Raw genomic sequence first — 24,192 nt, 5'->3', positions numbered from 1 at the left:
TTGTTACTAAAGTCCCCCGTAGACGGCAACCTACGGGAGTGGTACGGTGCAGCAAACATGTGGTTCTGTACCCGTGAAAAAAATAGGACATGTCCTATCTTTTCTCGGCATACAGGGTCGTGCGCCATATTGCTATATGGAGAGGGGAGGGTGAGCAGCTCTTACCCCCTTCTCTCCCCAGCGCTGCCGTGTGCCCGCCGTGCCACGGTACGGTGGGCAATGGCAGTGTGAATCCGCCTTAAGTGTGTGTTATAACTTGCACCCTCACAGAATCCTGTTCTGAGTCCCATGTTTGTTTTGGTTTGGCTGAATTAAAACAAACAATGTAACGGTGCTGCTTAATCCTTGGATTTCAGCCCCCCACCTTTGTGTTCCTGTACAATTATACAGTGTTGTGAGCCGACATCAGTGGTGGGAGGAGGAGTACAGGAGCAAGTCAGGTAATTTCTCTTTTTTTAATGCATCCTAACCAAAACAAACCTGGGACTCATAACAGGAATCTGCCAGGTTGCACAGAAAAGGCAGAAAATACATTTTCGCAATCTAAACCCAGTATTATGGGCTTCTGCAACCTACTTTAAGGAAAAATTGAGTTCCCTGGCGACAAGTTCCTTTTTTTTTTAAATCCTTATATTAAAGTTAAAATTTTCATGTCTCAATTTTTCCGGGTATATTAACTGCAGACTTTATAGCGCCTATGTTTTAAACCACTGGCTGTTAAATACTGTTGCATGATCCATTGAAGTCCACAGAACATGCAACGTTACATGAAGTCCCAAAAGCCTCTGCTGGCAGGTTATGTAATCGGCGGCTTCTCTGTTCAGGTACGATGTGGGTGACCCTATAAGGTATTTTGATTGCCCTGGTAAACTTTCTTAATGTGGCTATCCTCTTTGATCTCATTAGCACGGAAGTGTTGGAAGCTCCCATGTGTTCAGGGAACCAATGTACTGTAACTGTTTTTTACACAGTGCTGATGTCTTGCAGAAAAGCCTTTCATCATTTATAACTATAATATACTATTACTATATACTATTCTGTGAAATAAATTTGCGTATTAGAGCCCCCGAGTCTCAAAATTATTTATTTTTGCATTCCTTAAAGATCATCTACATAAGCTTACCGGATTAAATTTGGTAATTGAGGCACGGTGGTTCTTCCCATTGTTCGTGGTCTCCTGACTTTAATTTCCCGCAAAAATAATGATTTAGCATTTTGATCTTTTAGAAGTTTATCTAATTGCTCTGAACTTTCCTGCTCAAATTCAACTCGGCACAGAGGAGCAACGGCCATGTTCTTCTTTATTTCAAATGGTGCAAACTTCCCACAACCTTGGGTAAAAGTCTAACAAAAAAGAGAATTCAGCAATCAAAATGAAAATGGTACAACAATAGAGACTCTGAGAAAGCAAGTATTTTTAAATATAGTGAACCCACCTTTCATTATATCACTAGTCCACCATTATATCACTAGTCCACCTGTGTGAAAGTTACTTGTCTAGGTCTCATTGTGACCGGGTAAACACTACATTGATTTGTGTATATGATAGGAGGTCTCTTTCACTTCATGCTGATGAACTTTACCACACAGAGACTCTACCAAGGGGAGCACAGAGCCCTATTCTAACTACTGATAACAAGTAGAGAGCTGTTCTGTCACACAACCGTGCAGCCCACTGATCGTATACTTCTGATCTCTTACATTTTGTACTAAAATGAAAAAGGGTTAATACACTGCACCACAAAAGGTAGAGATTGTACCGTCTTTAGCTGCCCAAGTGATACTCTCCAAATGCCTAATGAGTAACACAGAATTTAAAAAAATAAAAAAAAACCCTTAAAATTTATGGATTTATTTATCTGGTTGGTTTCTTCACCAGTGTGGATTAGATGGGTTGTTTATTATTTCTTATGAATGGCACCTTAAAACTATTTAACACACTGACTTTTTTATTACTTAATTCACCTACTATATTGTCTTGGGGGAACAGATTCAGCATTTATATCTTTTAGCTCTTTCTACAGTTTGTGATCAGTGATTAATTGGCTGACCACTTTGACTCGATCACAAAGCAGTGATTTTCCATGTATCACTGTATACAGATATACCTCCTATGGATTTAATGCTAACAAAAACTTTGACTTATTTAACATGACAACCAGTGGTCAATTCTTATGAAAAAAAAAATTACAAATATCATTTTTAACAACTTACCTTTGGAGTTTGAGAGGTTTTGGGTTTTTGTAAAAACCTAGTAATCTCTGCTTTCTCAGCTTTCATGCGCTAGAACAGAAATGGGAGGATATTATTTGCTTATCTAGTTATCAGCCTGTAATTTCTTTTCTATAAAAGTATTATCCATAATAAGATTGTTTCAATAAGGTTTTTAAAGATGGAGATAGATTATCCATATAAGGAATAAGTGGGAAATGGATCTCTCTCTCTGCAGCTTGCATTTCCTTCCTGGTCATTAACTGTCTGTCTCCAGTTAACAGGCTGCAATCTGAAAAAGGAGATTCTTACATTCAAGATGACAACATAAGCATGCATCTAGGTACCACAGATCGCAAGATATGAGCATCTGAAGTGATGGCCCCCTAGCATCACCTAAACTTCATTCATTAAAAAGGCAAAAACTGACTGGCTAAAGGAGGTAAAAAACTGCACACACGGTATCGTAATACATTGGCACACAGCAAGCAGTGTACGGAGAGGGCTCACAGGCCCTCAGAACACACAGCGTTAACACTTGCAAGAAAAAAAAAAAAAAGGCTCTCAAGGTTGTACAGTCTAAAATAATAAAACAGAATTGTTACTGGACCTGCACGGTAAACGCTGTGGAAAAAAAATACGCAACAACGTTCCGAAAAAAAATAATTTTTAATTAATATCTTTTTTTTTGGATGCTCTAAAAAAGGGGATTTAAAAATGATTACGCATTAAAATAAGACCACTGAAAAGAACTCTTCTCGCAAAAAAAAAAAAAAAAAGCCCTTAACCAGATTTGTCAGCCAAAAAATAAAAAAGTTATTATACATATGAAAAGATGGTGATGCTAAAATGAACAAGATTTTTTGTCAAACTTGTTTTTATTCAATAAAATTTAATAAATGACACAAAACCCCCACATATTTGGTATCGCTGCGTCCGCAACAATCTGCATAATAAAACAGAATAGTTTTTAGATCCGCAAAGTGAACTCCGTAAAAAACAACCCTAAAAACGCTCAGAAAAAAAATGTAATTAATATTTTTTTTTTAAATGCTCTAAAAAGTGAAGAAAAGAAAAAAGTTACATGCTCTAAAATAAGACCACAAAAAAAAAATGCTTCTTGCAAAAAATTAGCCCTTAACCATATTTGTTAGGTAAATAAAGTTATGCATATGAAAAGGCTGTGATGCTAAAACTGACAACATTTTCGCCTAATTACTTTTAATTCAGTAAAAATGGGGGAAATTTTTTATTTTTAAAAATCTATATGAATGAGGTATTTCCGCAATTGTGGCAACCCATAGAATGAAAATAAAATAATAATATTTTTATGGTATGGACAATGACCAAAAAAAAAAAAAAAACAAACCTTCCTAAAAATTGATGATTTCATTTCCTCCACCAACAGAGATAATAAAATATCACCAATTAGCTATAGTTGCCCCAAAATTATGTACAGGCGGTCCCCTACTTAAGGACACCCGACTTAGGCCCCTTCTACACTAGCGAGTGTGATGCGATGAACTCGCATCACACTCGCAACGCAAGCTGCCGGGAACGCACGGCACTGACATGCTGAGTTCACTCCCGCGGTGCAGCGTTCGGGCCGTGCGTTCCCGGCAGCTTGCGTTGCGAGTGTGATGCGAGTTCATCGCATCACACTCGCTAGTGTAGAAGGGGCCTTACAGACAACCCATAGTTACAGACAGACCCCTCTGACCTCTGGTGTAGTTCTCTGGATGCTTTACTATAGTCCCAGATTGCAATAATCAGCTGTAAGGTGTCTGTAATGAAGCTTTATTGATAATCCTTGGTCCCATTACAGCAAAAAATGTTTAAACTCCAAATGTCACTGGGGCCAAAAATTTTTTTGTCTGGATCTACAATTATAAAATATACAGTTTTGACTTGCATACAAATTCAACTTAAGAACAAACCTCCGGACCCTATCTTGTACGTAACCCGGGGACTGCCTGTACCAGAAAAGTGCATGTCTTGTGCCAAAAAAGAAAAAAAAAAAAAAAAGCACCTATACGTCCACATTAAAAAAAATATAATATTATATATACACACATATACACACATACATACATCTTTTTTTCTGTAAAACCAATTTTTTATACAAAAACACTTTGGCAATGTATGCACTATGCTCTGTGGGGACTGGGGGAGTGTTAAAAATGGGTCTCCTGGTGACAGGTTCCCTTTAAGTACTAAGCGTATAAGCACGGCTGATATCTTCCCTGGAAGTGCTGCCACCGCTTATCAGGAGAGCAGACAAGGTGCCAACACAGCCAATAACAAACCTTCTTACATAATATTGAAGTTAAGAAACTTTTATTTTTCCTATAGGCTGATGGTACATCAGTATCCGGTATAGTGGTGTGTGCCGTATAGTGCTGGGCATTTAATTACATACTGTATGTATGTTGGGTTCATATCTTGCTTTGAGCCATCCAGCAGCATTATGCACTGCAGAAGGTAAGCCTTTCTGCAGAAAAAAAAAAAATCTTACATGTCCAGCATTTGTTAACAGACTGCGGGAAGGCGTGGTCTCAACTTAATCCAGGATTAAACAAAAAAAATACAAAAACAAATAATGTAATATAATATACTATATAAAATATAATATAATATATACTATAATGTTTATACACACAGGCATTTTTAAATGGTTTGACCAGTCATTAACATTGTCCCTCAATGTGCTTCCAGGTGCAAGCGGCCCCTGCAGCCTGTGTGTGTGTGTATAGGAGAGATACAACAGCTCCAGGCAGTCATGTTATAGCAGAACATGTCACGTATGTGTACACTTGTGTGCGTGGCTGCTCGTTCCTTTGCATCACCTGGGACCGCTCTTGCATACATCAGTGAAAAAGTGTGCAGCGTACAAGCATATATGCACAAGCCTGCTCTCTGCTCCTGATTAGCAGCAAGCACTTTCCTATTCTCTCCATTCCAGGGCCAATTCAAGGGTTCATGGAAAATGATGGTTGTAGAATGAGACACCTTCTGCTTTACACAAGTATGTAACTGCGGGCACTATAAAGCAGGGAGGAGCAGATGTTACAGACACTGGTAAAGTTTATCAGTATCAGTATGTCGTTAACCAGTACCAGGCAAGTGGCTGTAGCATAAATACAGCACACAGCGGAATATGTAGCGTTTGGCTGTCTGCACACTGGAAGCAGTGTTAGCCCAAGTGTGTTTATGTGGATTTTCAAAAAAAAAAAAAAAAAAAGGCTCCGTAGCTTGTCCAAACCCTTTGGTGCATCACAGTATTGATACCAAGCAATTGATCAACAAATTCGATGGCATACAGAAGACACTTGTTGCATCTGTAGTTTTTATGTTCCCATGTACCTCTATGAGAGGAGGGCACAGTTGGGACCTGCTCAGTTTTTTAAGGCCTACAGAAATACATGGCTAAAACCAGTCCAGTACAGTCCAAAATAGCAAACTCATCCCACTTTAAATCCGCCCATAAAATATCTTAGTTAATACCTTACTACCAGTGGACTTTTTACATTTGTCTGTCGCTTCTGACCTTGAAATATCCATACCTATTTTTTTTTTTCAAATGTTACATGTATATAGCTGTAATAAAGCGTATTTTCTGTATAACAAATTGTACTTCCTAATGGGGGAATTGTATGTTCCATTTCGTGCAACGGAAGCTGGAACAAAACTTTCCAAAATGTGTCGAAAAAAAATCCACATGCGTTTGCTCAATTTTCTTGTTGGGTCTGTTCTTTTATCTTTCACTGTGTGCTACAAATGACACCACCTAATTCTTTGGGTCAGTATAATCAGAAGGATACTAAATTTAGAGGTTATACAAAGACTTAGTAGATTTTGAAATATTAAAACATTTTGTACAGGAAAAAATATTAGATTCATACTATTCTGGCGCCAATAACATTACCATACTTTGGTTTACAGATCTGTGATCATGTACACCTGCGAGTGCACTTTCACAAGGCATTATCAACACGTTAGCCTGCCACCAGCTCTTGTTGGATATTATCCCAGCACTTACATAGATTCTATGGGAGCAGAAGCCAATCCAGGTAGCGAATACATAACCAAGAACAATATGCAAAGATATGCGAATCGAGATTATAAAAAAAAAAAAAAAAAAATATGCAGGTTATATTTATATATTTAGTTGCCTTAACCCCTTCACAACGGCCATACTGCTATATAGGTCTTATTTGCACAAGCCCCATGCAGAAATAACGTCTGTAAACATCTTGACCGTGACCAAATTCAAACGGTCATATCTCCTGAACCCTGGCACACAGAAACAAAATTTTAAAACAGAAGAATTTCCCATTTAACACTCTGGCCGCAGCCCTTTTCTTTTTTTGAGTTTTCATTTTTCACTCCGCTGTGTAAAGGTTTGTTTTCTGCGTCACAAATTGCACTTCAAAATGGTGGTATGCAATATTCCATGCCGTGTACTGGGAAGCAGGAAAAAAATATTCCAAATTCAGTGAAAAATGGTGAAAAAACACATTTGCAACATCCCCCACCGGGGCCTAGCCTTTTATCGGGGCCTGGTGTCAGCCGGCGAGGGTGTTGCACATTGTTTTCTTGTGGGCTTGTATTTTACTGCTTTTACTCTGCGCCCCAAATAACATGTCTATCTCATCCTTTGGGTCGATACGATCACTGGGATACCAAATTTGTATAGGTTTTCTAATGTTTCCATACATTTACAAAAAAATTAAAACCTCCTGTACAAAAAAAAATAAAAAATCTGGCGCTAATAACCTTTTCCACTTTGGTGTATGGAGCTGTGGGTGGTGTCATGTTTGCGACTTCTGATGACGTTTCCATTGCTACCATTTTAAAAACTAAGACTTTTGATCACTTTTAATTGCATTTCTAGTGTTTTTCATAATGGCAATAGTGACTTTGGGCACTATTTTGTGTTACTGGGTTAAATGCAGTGAAAATAAGGTTATTATATTTTTATAGATCTGGCATTTTCGGACACGGCTATACCCAATGTGTTTATGATTTTTTACAGTTTATTTATTTTTATATCAGTTCTAGAGAAAAATGAGAGATATGAATTTTTTGGTTTCTTTATTATCATTTTTTTTTTTTTTTAACTATTTTTCAGACTCCCTAGGGTACTTTAACCTAGGCTCAGCCCGTCACATGTCGGTAAGGGGTTAATATGATGTACTGAATGTAAATGGATGCTTAACGGAGATATTTACCTTTCAAGCTCTACTAAAAAAATGATTTTTATGTACAGCTTAGCATTCCTGATTTAAGAATGGATAGCTCCAGTTCTCTTAACCATCCATGCAATTTTTAGATCATATTAAAGAGGAGACTTTCCTATTTAATAGAACACTAAAATTGTGTTTCTACATGCAAGGGTTCAGGAGATATAGGGATTTGAAATTTGCCCCCCTGTCGGTTCAAGGCAGAATATAGCAGAAGCTGCAGAAGACTTTCACTTTGCAGACGGACAGGCACCCTCTGCATTTGTAGTTGAACCTGGAAAAGGGTGATGAAATAATGCTGTACATATATTTACCATATTTTGGTAAAAGTTGCTACTTATTCAAAAACCTTTAATTGGAAAAATGACAAAGCATTTTTTGTAGTCAATTATTGGAAAATTTTATAAAGCAGAAAAACGTATATAAAAAAATATGTATATTAAAAAAATTCTATAAAACTATTCTATCAAGTTATTCTCACATGCCATGGAAAAAAGTAATATATTATATGTAAAGCGTTTCCAGTGATATCATTTAAAGATGCGCACCGCAGAACGTCAAATTTGACCTGGACATTCAGGCACCAACGAGCATCCGTGATGAAGGGGATGAAGGGGATAAAGAGGAACGGTCAGCAGATTTTGACCACCCTGAGTAACAATGCCTGCTGATAAAAGGTTACGAGTCCTCCCCATATCATCTAAAATCAGCTGCCAATGGGGCACTGTACCTTAATAACAGATGTTTTTCTGATATGCAAATTAGCTTTTCTGACTCATGTCTAGGCACTGCAGCCTCTCTGAGGCTGGCAGTGAACCATGCTCCATTATTGTGATTGACAGCGATATGCAGCAAAGACTTACCGGCTGCGGAGAGGGTTCAGCCCGTGAGCCCTCTCCATGCACCCGCAGCTGACCCGTGACGTGCTTTTACGTCATGGGTTGTTAAGAGGCTAAGGTCACACTAGACAAAACAATGCACACAAAATACATGTACAGTCAACGCTGTATTCTGTAACTTTCAATTTCCAATTAAAGTCAATTACCTTGTGCTGAACCAATGGGGATGGATGGCCTACACCTTCAGATTTTCCCTGCCTATTCATATGATCTGTTCTAATAATCCCATTGGAAGGCTCAGGCATAATAATAAAAAAAGTTGCAGTGCCTAGATCAATGAGCAAGTGCCCTGGTTTATCATGCTAACAGATTGCCTGTGTTTATACTGACAGGAGATCATATCCCAGTATGCACAATTTTATGTTATTAAATACTTTTATTGAACTTTACCTTTTCTTCCATCTTGATTCGCTTCTCTTCCTCTTTTTTTCGTTTTTCTTCTTGTTTGGCCCTAAATAATGGTAGATTTGATACAACATAATATAAGTAAACAGGGCAGAGTTTTTGTAAAACCATTACAGGCAATTTTTGCATTTCAGTTTTTTACTCCCTTCATTCCAAAAGCAAATCACTTTTTTTTTATTTTTACGTTACCAAAGCAGTTTTAGGGCTTGTTACTTGTGTGATAAATTGTACTTTTTAGTGGTGCCAATTAATATTCCATGCAATGTACTGGAAAGCTGCAAAAAATTTCAAGTGCAGTGAGGTTGACAAAAAAAAATAAAATAAAAAACTGTGGCGTTCTCTTGTAGACTCCGTTTTTACAGGTTTTATTCTGTGCTCCAAATGACACTATTCTTTGGGTCACGATAATCACGGGATTTGCCAGCGCAGGAGATAAGTGGTCAGATCTTTTAGGAAAACTTTCTCAACATACATTACAATAAATTTAGCATATATAGAAAAGGGCTGGGGAGAGGATTATGGGGGGCATGTTTGGTGGGGGTCTTTTTGGGGGCGACAGGTCCTCTAAAAATAATTAAATCTTTTTCACACTTTGGTGTACAGACCAATGTAAGGTGTAAACTTTTGCGATATGCGCTGGTATATTTATATCAAAATATTCACGGATAGAATAATGGGGGAAAAGTGGCAATTCGGACATTTGGGCACTATTTTCTGTTACAAAGTTCACGGCTGGAAATGACCTTTTTCATATTTTGATAGAAGTGGAATTTTGGGTGTGGCTATACCCAACATGTTTACGATTTTTACTGTTTATTTTTATATGCGTTTTTATACCCCCTAGGGAAAGGGGCGATTTAAACTTACTTTTTTACATGATTACTTTTTTTTTTTTACCATTTTTTTCAGACCCTCCAGGATACTTTAGCCCTCTAGGGTCTGATTGCCAATACTATATACTGCACTAATACTGTAATGCAGTGCAGGTGGTCCCCTACTTACAGACAACCCCTAGTTATAAACGGACCTCTGGATATTTTTAAATTACTGTACTTTAGTCCCAGGCTACAATAAATAGCTATAATAGTTATGAAATGTGTCTAATTAAGATTAGTAATCCTGGTTCTTATGACAAACATTTAAAAAAAAATTGTTACAAAGACCAAAAAAATTCTGTCTGGGGTTACAATGATAAAATATACAATTCCAACCTGTATACAAATTCAACTTTAGAACAAACCTACAGAACCTATACTGTATGTAACCTGCGGACTGTCTGAATATAGCAATTTTATTGCTGAACTCTGCCAGCTATTAAAGATCATTACACATGGCGAACCTACAAGTCTCAAACTTTAGACTGCCATGGCAACTGACCCTCCAATAATGTTGAGGATGGCGGCACCCATGGGATGGCAAGTTAGGTGCCACGGTTTGCGGCAGTAACAGGCGGATATCAGTTGCATTATACAGCCGACACCCACTTCGAATAGAGAGCTCAGCCCGTTGCATTTTTCTGGAGGACTGTTATAGAAATAAAGCAGAGAAAACTGCATCCAAACAAAATATGTAAGCTAAGAATTCAGAACACAAAATTACTTACTCAATGGCCTCAAGCTTCTCTTTTTTCTTTTCCTCTTTAAGACGTAGCTTTTCTGCTTTTTCCTGGTCATCCTTATCTTTTTTCTCTTTACGCTCTTTGGCTTTCAACTCTTTCTCCTCTTCCTTCTTTTTCTTGGCTTCTTCCTTTGCTCTTTCCTTAGCAAGCTTTACTTCTTCTTTAACTTTGTTCCGCTGTTCTTTGTCAGCCTGGAGTTTAACTTTCCTTTCCTGCTGTTCTTTGCTCTGCAGAAATCAAATTTCTAAAACCATTAAAACTGACCCATAACATCAGTCATGGAGTTTGTTCTGGAGCAGCAGGCAGAAATGGCAGAAGTACTGCAGTATATTATAACAGCAATCAAGGTATTGCAAATGTAATCCACGCAGTGAGACAGTAAAAAAATATAGGAAAAAAATTATGCAAGTAAAAAAAGCAATATACAACCTTTTTAAAGGGAACCCGTCATCAGAAATTGGCCTAATAAACCAGTAGCCATATGTTGTCAAGCAGCTTCTAGATTAGGTTTCTTTTACAGACTGGTGTGGTGGCATCAACCAGAAAATTAACTTTGAAGTGAGATTTAAATTGGTTTTATGAAGTCAAGGAGGTGGAGAGTTTAACACTGAAGTCAAGCTTTCCTAGTCTTAGAATTCCCCCTTTACTGTAATTTATGGTCCTGTGTCCATGGACATCATTGATTAGATCTCCTTAAGTCGGTGAGTGATGTCAATCACATTGGAGGTGTTAAGAGGCAGGGAGAGCTTGACTTCAGTGTTAAATTCTCTGCCTTCCTAGAATGGATAATTGGTTCAAACTCACTGGTCAAATTAAGAAATATGAACAAATCTGGGTCAGTGATAAATCATCTGGGAGACAGAGGGCTATAATATGGGATAAATGTAGTCTGCGGTTTTTTGGTTTTTTTTCTTCTTTTTCTGCCAGCGGGGAAAGGGGATGGGTGGGGGGGATTGGTATAGCATGGTAAATATAACTTTTTTTGTACTCTCACGCGTATGAAAAATGATGTAAAATATGTACATAGATATTTTTCTTTTTCTTTGTACTCCCACGTATATGACAAACTATGCAAAATATGTACACAGATTTTTTTTTTGTATTCTTACGCGTATGATAAATGATGCAAATTAGGTATATAGTTTTAATGTCTGTAATTTCTGCATGCTCAGACAGTTTACACTGCTTTACAATGAAAAACTATTGTAGAGCAGTGTATTGAACTTGAACCAGCGATCAGAGCATCGCTGGTTCAAGTTCAAGTAAGTACTGTATTTTTCGGCCTATAAGGCGCACCAAAAAACCTTTAATTTTCTCAGTGCGCCTTATATATGAACTTATACAGAAATGTACTACAGACAAGATGTACTGTACATTTACCAGTGTTTAATAGCTCCATCCCCAGAAATTTCCTGCACCTTCCCACACAGTATACAGGGTCGCTAGCTCCTGAAGTGCCCTGGCACCACAACTAACATTGTGCCCATCCTGCCCTCCTCTAGCACGGAGAGACTGGAGCTGCCATAGTGCCGACCACTAGGCAATCATCATCAGTAAACAATCCCCCATACCTGACAGCCCTGTAACAGGGGAAAGAGAAGGTGCCACAGGGAACCCCACAGGAATAACAACCTGCCTGAGGAGGGAAGGAGAAGGGGCAGAGGGAGACAGCTTAACCCCTGCTGCATCACCCTGCATTAACCCCCAGCAGCCCATACCTCTGAGATCGGAGCTCTCTGACAGCTGAAGACAAGTTTCCCAGGAAGTGTAGCTTGCTTGAACTGTGCACAGGTCTGCCACCTGCTGGTCATTTTTAGGTACTGCATTTGATCCTGCGCCTTATACTCCAGTGCGTCTTATATATGAACCTAGATGTCTTAGCAGGCATTTATCAGAGGTGCGCCTTACAGTCCGGTGCGCCTTATAGGCCGAAAAATACGGTATAAGTAAAAACAAGTAAAATCACTAAACACTACACATTAGAATAAATAAAAAATAAATACATAAAAATATAAGCCCCTAAAATGACATTTTGACTTAATAAACTTAAAAACATAAACACACAAAAAAAGCCACATATTTGGTATTGCCGCGTCCGTGACAATCTGTATAATAAAACAGAATCGTTACTGGACCTGCACGGTAAACGCGGGGGGAAAAACCGCAAAAACGTTCCGAAAAAAGATAATTTTTTTTAAAGGGTATTAATCAAAAATTATCTAAAAAGTTTTAAAAAGTTACGCACTCTAAAATAAGAACACTAAAAAGAACAAATATTCTCACAAAAAATAAACCCCTAACCAGATTTGTAAGCTGAAAAATAAAAAAAGTTACGCATATAAAAGTCAGTGATGCTAAAATTTACATTTTTGCCTACCGTAATTACCGTATATACCGGCGTATAAGACGACTTTTGAAGACTGAAAAATCTTCTGTCTGGTCTGGGGTCGTCTTATACGCCGGTAATGTTTCTCACCTTTCCCGCGATCCACCGAAGCTCCACTGCTACACTCCGGCCGCTGGTGACAGCTCCGTGGGTGCCGGTGTCGCAGAGAATATGACGTCGGCACGCGGCTGACGTCATATCCTGTGAGCCGCCAGCGCTCAATGAGCTGTCACCGCCGGCCAGTGGATCGCGGGAAACGTGAGAATCTCTAGAGAAAATCTTGCCATGCGACCATCAATAAAGCAAGGTACAGTACAATGGACGATAATGTACAATAAATCAAAATACTTTAATATTGAAAGGGCCTATGAGTCTGCAGCCCCATAGATTAGTCAGTGGTTATTAGTCAGTATACTAGGAGGGGGGGGGGGCAGTTTGGCTATATACAGGGGACTGGCTGGCAAAATACAGGGGAAGCTGGCTGTATACTGGGGGGACTGGCTGGCAATATATAGGGGGGGCTGACTGTATACTGGGGTGGTTGTTTGGCTATATACAGGGGAGGGCAGGCGGTGGTATATGGCATAGTAGTTATCAGAGATCGCATTAACGCCTCACCAAGCGGCATAGAAGTATGATGAGGCGCCATTACTCCCCAGAATAATTGCCAAGCGTAAAAGTACTCTTGGCAATTATCCCTGGCTGTAGTGTGTGAGCTGTCCAGAGCGCACAGCAATGGTGTGCAGGACATTATAATGGCAGCGCGCGGGCCGGCACTGCTCAGCTCAGCTCACACTACAGCGCTGGTAGGCTGTAGAATGGAGCTGCTCCGGGTAGTCGTGATGTCACGAGAGGGGCGGAGCCTCCGGGAAATGGGCGTGGCTTACTACGCAGTCTCCTCACAGGAAGTAGAGCTGTAATGGCTGCCTGCAAGTAGAACGTGTTCAGGTAACTGTGTGCATACATGTGTATGGAGGTGAGGGGGCCTGACAGGAGTGGATGTGATAAGGTCAGGGAAGACCTGTATGTTACATGGGACTGCATGTCTTGCAGGTGCTGAGTTGGCATGAGGTGTATTTTACATAGGACTGCGTGTCTGGCGGGTGCTGAGGTGGCAGGTGTGTGTTACGTAGGACTGCGTGTCTGGCAGGTGCTGAGGTGGCAGGTGTGTGTTACGTGGGACTGCATGTCTGGTGCTGAGGTGGCATGAGGTATAGGTTATGTGGAACTGCGTGTCTGGCGGGTGCTGAGGTGGCAGGTGTGGGTTACGTGGGACAGCGTGTCTGGCGGGTGCTGAGATGGCAGGTGTGGGTTACGTGGGACAGCGTGTCTGGCGGGTGCTGAGATGGCAGGTGTGTGTTACGTGGGACTGCGTGTCTGGCGGGTGCTGAGGTGGCAGGTGTGTGTTACGTGGGACAGCGTCTGGCGGGTGCTGAGGTGGCATGAGGTATATGTTACTTAGCACTGCGTGTCTGGCGGGTGCTGATGTGGCATGAGAATGTTACGTGGGACTGCATGTCTGGTGCTGATGTGGCATGAGATATATGTTACGTGGGACTGCATGTCTGGTGCTGATGTGGCATGAGATATATGTTACGTGGGACTGCATGTCTGGTGCTGATGTGGCATGAGATATATGTTACGTGGGACTGCATGTCTGGTGCTGATGTGGCATGAGATATATGTTACGTGGGACTGCGTGTCTGGCGAGTGCTGAGGAGGCATGAGGTGTATGTGAAACAGGACTGCATAAAAAGTAAAAACACGTAAAAAATTACAGACGCAAATTCAATTAATAAAAAACCTTTAAAAAAAACGCCTCCCCCCAACACAGACACCAAAAAAAAACAAACCAAAATTTCTTTTAAAAAGAAACATTTTACAAAGCAACTATCATGGATTTGCAGTGTCAGCTGCAGTCTGGTCACATGGGGAGGGGGATACATTGTGCGTGGGCCGCAGTGTGGTGGTGGGAGGTTTCGGCGACTGTGGTTGGGGGGTTGGGGGCGTCAGCTCCAGTCTGGTCAGTGCATGATGTAACATCACTATAACTGCCTCAATTTGCTATTTAAACACAGAAGATACTGACACATGATTTTCTTATAAAATGAGCGTCAATCAACATTATATACAGCCATGAGTTATATACTTGTATTACTGAAAATTTCATACTCCTTCCCGGCTAAAAATACTCCTCAAAAATAGTAAGAGGAGTATTATTACCCTTCTAGAAATATGTTAGTGCGACCTCTGGTAGTTATATTCTTGTACATAAGGGGCAGTATTATAGTACAGTATGGTAACATTTACAGTAAAATGGACGATGGTAATGTTGTATGCCTTTATTTATGAGCGACAGTTTTCCTGCTATATACCTGCATGTCATAAGAATTTACATTATAAAAAGGACCATGTTAAATTCAAATCTGTTTTTTTTTTTTACCGGTGTTTTGTATGCGTTGGAAAAGGGGTTGTCTTATACGGCGAATATATCTTAAACTCTATATTTTAAACAGGAAAGTAGGGGGGTCGTCTAATACACCAGGTTGTCTTATACGCCGGAATATACAGTACTTTTTATTCAGTAAAATGGGATTTAAAAAAAAAAAAAAAAAAAAAAAAACTATATAAATGATATTTTCGTAATCGTGGAGACCCATAGAATAAAAATAATTACTATTTTTACGGTACGGTAAAAGGCCAAAAAAAAAAAAAAAAAATACAAAAAAGTTCCTAAAAATTGATGATTTTCATTTCCTCCACCAACAAAGAGTTAATAAAATCTCACCAATTAGCTATAGATGCCCCAAAATTACCTACCAGAAAAGTGCATCTCATGTGGTAAAGAAATAAGCCCCTATAGGTCCACAATAAAGAAAAAAAAAAATGATAGCCTGTACAATGTGACATAGCAAATCTGATCTGCATGGCGCTTCCTTCCGTTCTATGCCCGGCCGTGCGCCCATACAGCAGGTTACCACCACATATAGGGTATCGGTGTACTCGGGAGAAATTGGGGATCAAACTTTGTGGAGCCTTATATCATTTTATCCATTACAAATGTTTAATTTTCCACCCAAAATGAGTGTATTGTCAAAAAAATATTACAATTTGTAGACTGCACCTCCATTTTGTTTTAATCCCTATAAAACACCCAAAGGGTTAACAAACTTCTGTTGTCAAAACATTTTTAAAAAAGTAAAAAAACCTATAAAACGAAGTATCACTGCAATCGTAGTGATCTATAGACTAAAGATAACATTTTTATGGAACAAAAAACAAAAAAAAAAAAAACACTACAAAAAGAAAGGAATCCAGAATTCAAACTTATTTTCCTCCATACATTCAAGAGTTAATAAAATCCCATCAATAAGCTAAGGATCCACTAACATGAAGTATTCATAAAGTGCAAGTAATCTCGCCAAAAATATAAAAGATTGTATAGCCATTAAAATGTGTCAATCCAAAACTGCTCTAAATGGCGCAGCTTTCCTTCCTTGCCATGTGCCTATACAGCAGTTTATCGCCACATATGGAGGATTGTTATACTCAGGAGGTATGAGTATCAAACCTTGTGAAGCGTTTTCGTATATTATCCACTGAGAATGTGGACATTTTTGGAAAAATTCCTTCATTTAGCCAAATTAAAATGTCAAAATTACATCATATTTATTTTTCTTTTTTTAATATAAAAAGATCATCTTTACGCAAAAATTCAGTGGTCTGAAGAAATATCAAGAATATACATCTTAAAGGGGCATTTCCATTACAGCATTACATGTATTTTATTAATATGATAAAAAGCTAAATTTTCCAATATACATTCTGTATCAATTTCTTAGTTTTCTAGATCTCTGCTGCCTGTCATTCTATGGTTACTACTAAAGAACAGAAATCTGACCATGGTCAGAAAAGTGTGCATGTTTCCCACAGAAAGATGAAAGAACAATTTCTTGGTTAGTAAAAATTCAACAACACCTTAGGGAGAAAGGGAAGATCAAGTATTATAAATAATATTATGGATTCAGTATCTGGAGGTGCCATCTATGCATACAGATAGCATGAAGACTAGGATGATGTTACAGAAACAAGAAATACAGTTTTTGATGTAAGATTTCTAATATTAGAGTCTTCCACTAGATCATAGGGACCTTTGGATAGGGAATCAAGAACCAGGGTAAGACCCCAAGCAGGGACACAACTAAGTACCTTGTGGTTGATCTTTTTATCCACCTTTGTCCATTAGGCACCAGTCATGGAAGATCCTTAAGGCGGAGACTTATCCTGAGAAGAAGCTTTATGTCCACAGTAAGATACAAACTTTTTCCAAATTTTGTAAGAAAAGGTAACAGTTATAGATTTCCTACTTGCCTTTAAGGTGTCCACAACCTTAGATGAGACACCATTAGAAATCATAAATTCCCCTTCAGGATCCATGCTGCCAGATTTAGTCCATTATGCTTTGGATTGGACCCTGGAAAGCATGTCTTTTTCCAGTGGTAGTATACTGTAATAGGATCCTGAAGAGCCATGGGTGACCTTGTGAATCTTTGGACAGATTAAGATTACTCAGGTTCTGTTTAGATAATGCTATAACACCGCTGTGAAGTACAGTACAAACCCACAATCGCTCTCAAAGCAGCCCGGCGTATTCATAAGGGGGCGGGATTAGTGGACCGCCCCCTCATGAACTCCACAGCGGTGTTAACGCTATCATTGTAACACCGCTGCATTTGTTTCTGGGTGACAGGTCCGCTAAGGTTTCTTAAATTTATAATAAGACTGTGTATTGCTATTGGGATATTTTATGATAAATAACTCCCAGTTGGAGTAGGGATTGAACTTCTTGCCATATGATATGAGTAAAGGGAGGCGGAAAGGGGCTTGAGAGATTGGAGAATTCTATTCTGTATCCATTTTTTAACTGTGTCTTGTAATCAAAACCTTAGAAGTCTTCCCCTGACCCCGGCATAACTTCTTACTTTTGGAAGGATTGTTGCTCGCCAGGGAGAAGAGTAACCCCGTCCTTTGCCACAATAGTCTTTTTGGTCTCTGGACCCACGAATAAATGAAAGTGGGTCAGCATCCTTTTCTAAGATGGTATTCAATTCGGGACCAAAAATGAACACACCAAAGAATAGTATTCCACAGATTTTGGTCTTTGAGTGAACGTCTCCTCCACACAGCTTGAGCTAGAGAGCTCTTATAAAGGCATTTTTCGAGAGCCCCTTCTTTTGCAGAGAATCTAAGGGAATCTGCTGAAGCGTCCAAAAGATAGGCAGTAGCGAGCTTAAGGAGAAGGATGTTCTCCAGTATTAGGGGGTATATTCTTAACGCGGCTCTCCAATTCCCCTAACCAAAAAAGAGAAAGGTTCTTTCAACTGATGTAGCTGCAATATTGGTCTTCATGTTTAACAAAGGCATCCAAGGTCTTTTTGAACAGAGCATCAGACTTTATGATCCATAGGGTCACGTAGCTGAGCTGCGTCTTCAAAATAGAAGTTTACTGAAATTTTTATACAGTCTCTTTTGCAATTGCTCGAGACCCCCAAATAAATAATTTTCAATATTCTGTCCATCTCTTCTATTGGAAATAAGTATCTGGTATCCTGGAGTAGTATCCTGATCCAGTGTGTCCTCAAAGGAATATGACGCGATGAATACGCTCTCATTGGCTCAATTCCTCTTTATAGGTGACCTCCAACCGGGATGACGCCACCCCCAGACGAAGGCTCAATACGAGCCGAAACGCACGTCTGGGCGGCAGTCATCCCCGGACACTGTGCACATTCATCCCCAATACTGTTAAGGACTGGTGTCAAGATTTCAAATCTGTTTCATTTTATATCATATTGGCACGAGCATTGCTCTGCCATTGCCATTACATGGGTTCACGCTACTCCCAGGTGCCTACCCTATATATACCAGCCCTTCCAATTACTTTATACACCTTTATACAATCTACATGTGTCCGGGTATGACTGTCTTTTTCTCTGCTGTATATTTACCCCAGAATCCTGTCATGTATTTTTCAACAACTATTAATTGTGTTTATGTGTGTATGTTTGCATAAATAAAGATTGTTAATTTTTTTACACATACTCTCGATGTTGTCAGATTGCCTCACTCTCTTCTCCTCATCTTGAGGGGTACCATAGGCTTTGCATATTCTACAATTTTGTGGGGCACCTATTTTGGTGTAATAACCTGTACAGGACCCTAACCAATTACATAGTTATCCCTGTACATTTCCGGTTTTCAACTTTTGTCTTCAAAGGAACAAGATGGGGAGTCAGTCTTCAGAGACAGACACTGGGGAAAATAGTCTTGGCTCAGCGCAGGGTTTTGTTTTTTTTTTCCCAAATAAGGGCCCTATGCAGTGGTTGCAAAAGACTCAAACCCATCTTCAATAAAGACCTTAAGATCACCCATGAAAGATGTTTTTCACCGATCATTTGATATCTATCCGGGGGTTGTGAGAATGTAGCTCCTTGTGAAAAAAATATCAGTTCGGTGCCCAAAGCATGTATAAATACCATGTTTATTATTCCATTTAAAAAAAAATGTGCAAATTCACAGTAAAAACACTTTAAAACATATTACCACATAAAAATGTGGAGACGCATTTTGTGGCTGGTACCGAGTTAACAGTCCAATATTTTCTATATACCACTTTTTTTTGTATGTGTCCAACAGCTTATTAAAGCAAATATTACGGGGGGGCGTGGCTGGAGCCTGACCGAGATGGACGCACATTAAAAGAGCTCTACAGCCCCGGTGCCAATGTAACCCCAAAGGAGGGGTTCTACCCTGGCCACTAGGCACAAAAAGATCCCCAGAAGGGGAAAGAAGCCACCAGGACCCCAAAAAGGAAAAAAAGTGGGTGAAACACCGCTCACCCGGTTCCTTCTTCGCTCCGCGGACACCTCCGGAGCAGGACCACGTGTCAGGCAGAGGTCCGGCAGCACACACGCCACGGACCAGCACCCGGAGGAACCGATCAACATGCCTCCGAAACCAACGGCAAGTAAGCGCGGAGCGGCGGTGTCCTCCGCTCCACCGCCCGCACATAAGGGTCGCAGCGCGCCCGAGGAAGCCTCCCGGAACGCGCCGAGCCGCCATCTTGGCGCCCAGCCAGCAGGGCAGCGTGGCTACCCTGAGGCGCAGCAGCGCCTGAAAACAGTGGAGATCCCGCAGCATCCCGATTTGGGCGCATGCCAGCGCCACATTGGAGGGGGGGACCCCCCTCAACCTAAAGGTACTGTCTCACCTGCAGCACAGTCCCCAGATCACAACTGCAGCCAGATGTTGCCAGGCGGGGGGGAAGATGGTGGGATTAGAAGACTCCCTGGGGACCCCCTGCTGAGGTCCCCCCACCTACCGCAGCCAGGAGAATTCATCCCAGGTCTCCCATATGTCCCCAGATCACAAGGGATGGAGGACGAGTTGGGTGCTACCCCCACTCTCGCCCGCTATGCTGCACCTTCCCCAGAGTGGGCGTCATCACCTGAGCACTATAGTAGGGACACTATGCCAGATAAGAGACCATCGACATCAGAACCACTCTGGCACGCTCACCTCCAGAATCTGCCTACTAAAGAGGACTTTAAATCCTTAATTGCCGAAGTCAAAGAGGCATTCAAATCTGAAATTTCGGAGATACGGCGTGATATTCAGGGTATGGCACAGAAGATTGATAACTTAGAAGCTGAACAAGTAGACTCAAGGCGTCAGATTACGCAGACGCAACATGCCGTGCATTCTCACTCTGTCGCATTGCAGGACATGGCCAGGCACCTGGAGGATCTCGACAACAGAGGCAGACGCAACAATATTCGGGTGCGGGGTCTATCGGAGGTGGAGGGTAAAGAGGATGTCCGGATCACGCTACAAGCTCTCTTCTCAACATTATTAGGAGAACCGGACACACAGGTGAAGCTCGACAGAGCTCATAGAGCATTGAGGCCTAAAGTGACGGGGGCGAATCCGAGAGACATCATTTGTTGTGTGCATGACTTTGAATTAAAGGAACGTCTCATGCTGGCGGCGAGGAAGAAGAACTTGGTCTTCAATGGGGATGCTATACAGCTCTACCAGGATCTTTCTGGGATCACCCTTCAAAAGAGGCGGATCTTACGACCATTATTAGATATCCTGCGCGAGAACGACATATCCTACCGTTGGAATTTCCCTTTTGCCCTGTCTGCCACCAAAGATGGAATAATGGCAACGCTTTCAGTAATGGAGGAACTGCAGGAATTCTGCGCCATTTGGAACATCCCGACCCCACGGCTGGAAGATTGGGGGAGTCTCCCCCTTCAACTGCGCCAACCGCAAAACAAGAACCAACCGCAACAAAAGAGAAGACGACCACGAACCAGAGCCCTGTCTCAGGACTCTTATGAATAGAAGAGAATGCTTGCTGATTACATATCCTTTGTGGTTCTTGCATCTGAGGGTTTGATGAGGGTCTTATGTTAGCTTATGTTTGCTTATGTTAGCCTATGTTTGCATATATTAGGGGTATCTATCCCCTCCTTAGTTATATAGGTAGTAATGGGCATTAAGGCACCGGGGTTAATCTCTGGATAGATAGTAATATTTTTTACATTTTCAAATTTTGTGTGATATTATAATTGACGTATTTTTCCTCCTTCAAAAGGGTTCCATCGCCACGTTATCCCCTAACTGGTGGGTCCTTGCTGGCTCTCACCCTCTGGCCCTGACCAAGGGTTTATACGGGAGGTGGTGATTCCAGATCAGTCGACTATACTCCCCCGACTTAGGGGTAGACCGGCTGAGTAGACCTACACCAGGGTCAGGAGGTTTCTCCTCTCCTTGGTTATACAACTAGGAGTTTATCCTTGTTTTCCTATTACTTCCTTATTACTTTTTGACTTGTTTTTATTCGTTTTAACTGTTTGTCTTGTGGTGTGTAAGTTTTGTCTCCCCATTGTCCCCTTGTCCTCTCCCCCCCTGACATATTAGGCCTACATACACTGGTACTCTCCTCCACTCCCATACCAGAGTCTTATTGTGTAAGCTACACATAACTCGTACAACCCCCTCCCTCCCCCAGGACCTGTTTTACTGCATATTGCATAGAAGCGTACCGGACACCTTGATCGGGAACCTAGGCTGGCTCATCCAACATGGTCCAGCTCTTGACACTGAATGTAAAAGGGCTCAACTCTGCCCGGAAGCGCCGACTTACACTCAACGAGCTTAAGAGAAGTAGGGCAGATGTAGTGTTCTTGCAGGAGACGCACTATGATACGACGGGGAATTTAAACTTTGCTAAGCATCTTTACCCGGTATCCTATATGGCGTCCACCGAGAATAAAAAAGCGGGAGTGGCGATCCTATTTTCAGCTTCATGTCCCATAGTGCCCGACATTGTGACATCAGATCCCATGGGTCGCTTCATTATTGTGCAGGGTAAAATGTTTGGTTCGCCGGTGCTCTTATGCAATATATATGCCCCCAACTCATCGCAGGTCCGTTTCATCACCAAAGTCCTGAATAAAATAGCTAAACTCCCAGCGGCACCTTTACTGATAGGAGGAGACTTTAACGTTATTTTCTCAGAAAACATGGACCGGCTGGCAGTCAACCCCTCTCCCGCCAATAGATCGCAAAGCACTACTTCAGCGGCCTTTCGCAGAGTCATCAGGAGATTTGCTCTGTTTGACTTATGGAGAGTGGGCAACCCAGGGGACCGTTCTTTTACCTTTTATTCTGCCCCACATGGCACCCATACCCGTATAGACTACTGGTTTGGAGATATACAATTCTTGCGAATGATGCATACTGCAGAGGTGGGAGACATATCGTGGTCAGATCATGCACCAGTTTTTTTACGACTTAATGAAGGCCTATCTACAACTAGGGTATGTCACTGGCGCCTGAATGAATCCCTTCTTAAAAAACCCCTGATCCAGGAGGAGTTGACTGGAGCATTGAGGGAATATTTCCAGTTTAATGAGGATTCCATCCCTTCTATCCCTATGATGTGGGAGGCACACAAAGCGGTTTTCCGCGGTCATTGTATAGAACAGGGAGCTAGACTAAAAAGAAATAGGGCCCATCTAGAAAAGGAATTAAGAAAACAGATAGCCAAACAGGAGGCAGCCTTGTTAGCTAATCCGACTAGGAGGAGACTGCAACAGTTAATTGAGGTTAGGGAACAGTTGCGAGAGGTCCAGACGCAAGCAGTAGAGAAATTGTTGGTGTTCACTAGGCAAAGATATTACGAGCAAGCAAACAAACACCACTCTCTTCTGGCAAAACAACTAAGGGAGAAGAGGGAACACCAAACCCCCCATATTATACGGGATTCTGGGGGGAATTTACTACATGACCCGAGAGCGATCGCCTCTTGCTTCCAAGAATTCTACTCAAAATTATATTCCCTGCCAAATACCCTGCCCCTGGACGAGACCCTTAGGAAAAAATCACTAGTAGATTTTTTGAATTCTTGCTCCATTCCTGGAATCCCCTCGGAGGCTATAGAGACACTCGGCTCAGAGTTCACATCGGAAGAGATTGAGGAGGTCATTAACCCCTTAACGCCCTGCGCCGTAGCTCTACGGCGCAGAGGTATAAGGGATGTATGAAGAGGGCTCACGGGCTGAGTCCTCTTCATACAAAGGTGGGGGTTTTTGCATATTGCACAAAACCCCCACCGCTAATAACCGCGGTCGGTGCTAGCACCGATCGCGGCTATTAACCCCTTCAACGCCGCCGGCAAAATCGCCGGCGGCGTTTAAAAGACGGCGGCGCGCGGGCGCCGCCATCTTTTTTCCGATCGCCACGCCCCCGAACCTCATCGGGGGGCGGCGATCGGTTGCCATGGTAGCCTCATGTCTTCTTTTGACACGAGGCTATCTGGCAGCTGCAGATTCGTTACAATGAGCCAGTGGCTCATTGTAATGAATGTGCTGCAAAAATGCCATATATTGCAATACAGAAGTATTGCAGTATATGGTAGGAGCGATCTGACCATCTAGGGTTAATGTACCCTAGATGGTCTAAAAGATAGTGAAAAAAAATTTTTTTTTTAAAGTTTAAAAAATAAAAAAAATTAATAAAATATTAAAAGTTCAAATCACCCCCCTTTCCCTAGAACGGATATAAAACCTAATAAACAGTAAAAATCACAAACATATTAGGTATCGCCGCGTCCCAAAATGCCCGATCTATCAAAATATTAAAACGGTTACAGGTGGCGGTGACCTCCGAGGCGGGAAATGGCGCCCAAATGTCCGAAATGCGACTTTTACACCTTTTTACATAACATAAAAAATGAAATAAAAAAATGATCAAAATGTCGCACAGACCTCAAAATGGTAGCAATGAAAACGTCGCCTCATTTCGCAAAAAATGACCCCTCACACATCTCTGTGCGCCAAAGTATGAAAAAGTTATTAG

General features: G+C 41.1%; 1 protein-coding gene across 1 annotated transcript in view; it reads right to left on the bottom strand.

The window, feature by feature from the left end:
• The window catches only part of CHAF1A (chromatin assembly factor 1 subunit A), a 75,837-nt gene that overhangs the window by 23,522 nt on the left and 28,123 nt on the right, over positions 1 to 24,192 (bottom strand). The window contains exons 4-7 of the mRNA XM_072113445.1: positions 10,362 to 10,603; positions 8,744 to 8,804; positions 2,215 to 2,283; positions 1,124 to 1,344 (exon numbers count right to left, since the gene is read on the bottom strand). Of these exons, the coding sequence (XP_071969546.1) occupies positions 1,124 to 1,344; positions 2,215 to 2,283; positions 8,744 to 8,804; positions 10,362 to 10,603 (593 nt within the window). The remainder of the gene's footprint in view (positions 1 to 1,123; positions 1,345 to 2,214; positions 2,284 to 8,743; positions 8,805 to 10,361; positions 10,604 to 24,192) is intronic.

This window comes from Engystomops pustulosus, chromosome 1 (genome assembly GCF_040894005.1).
Source record: "Engystomops pustulosus chromosome 1, aEngPut4.maternal, whole genome shotgun sequence".
Lineage (NCBI taxonomy): Eukaryota > Metazoa > Chordata > Amphibia > Anura > Leptodactylidae > Engystomops > Engystomops pustulosus.
This window is presented reverse-complemented; position numbering and strand designations above follow the sequence as displayed.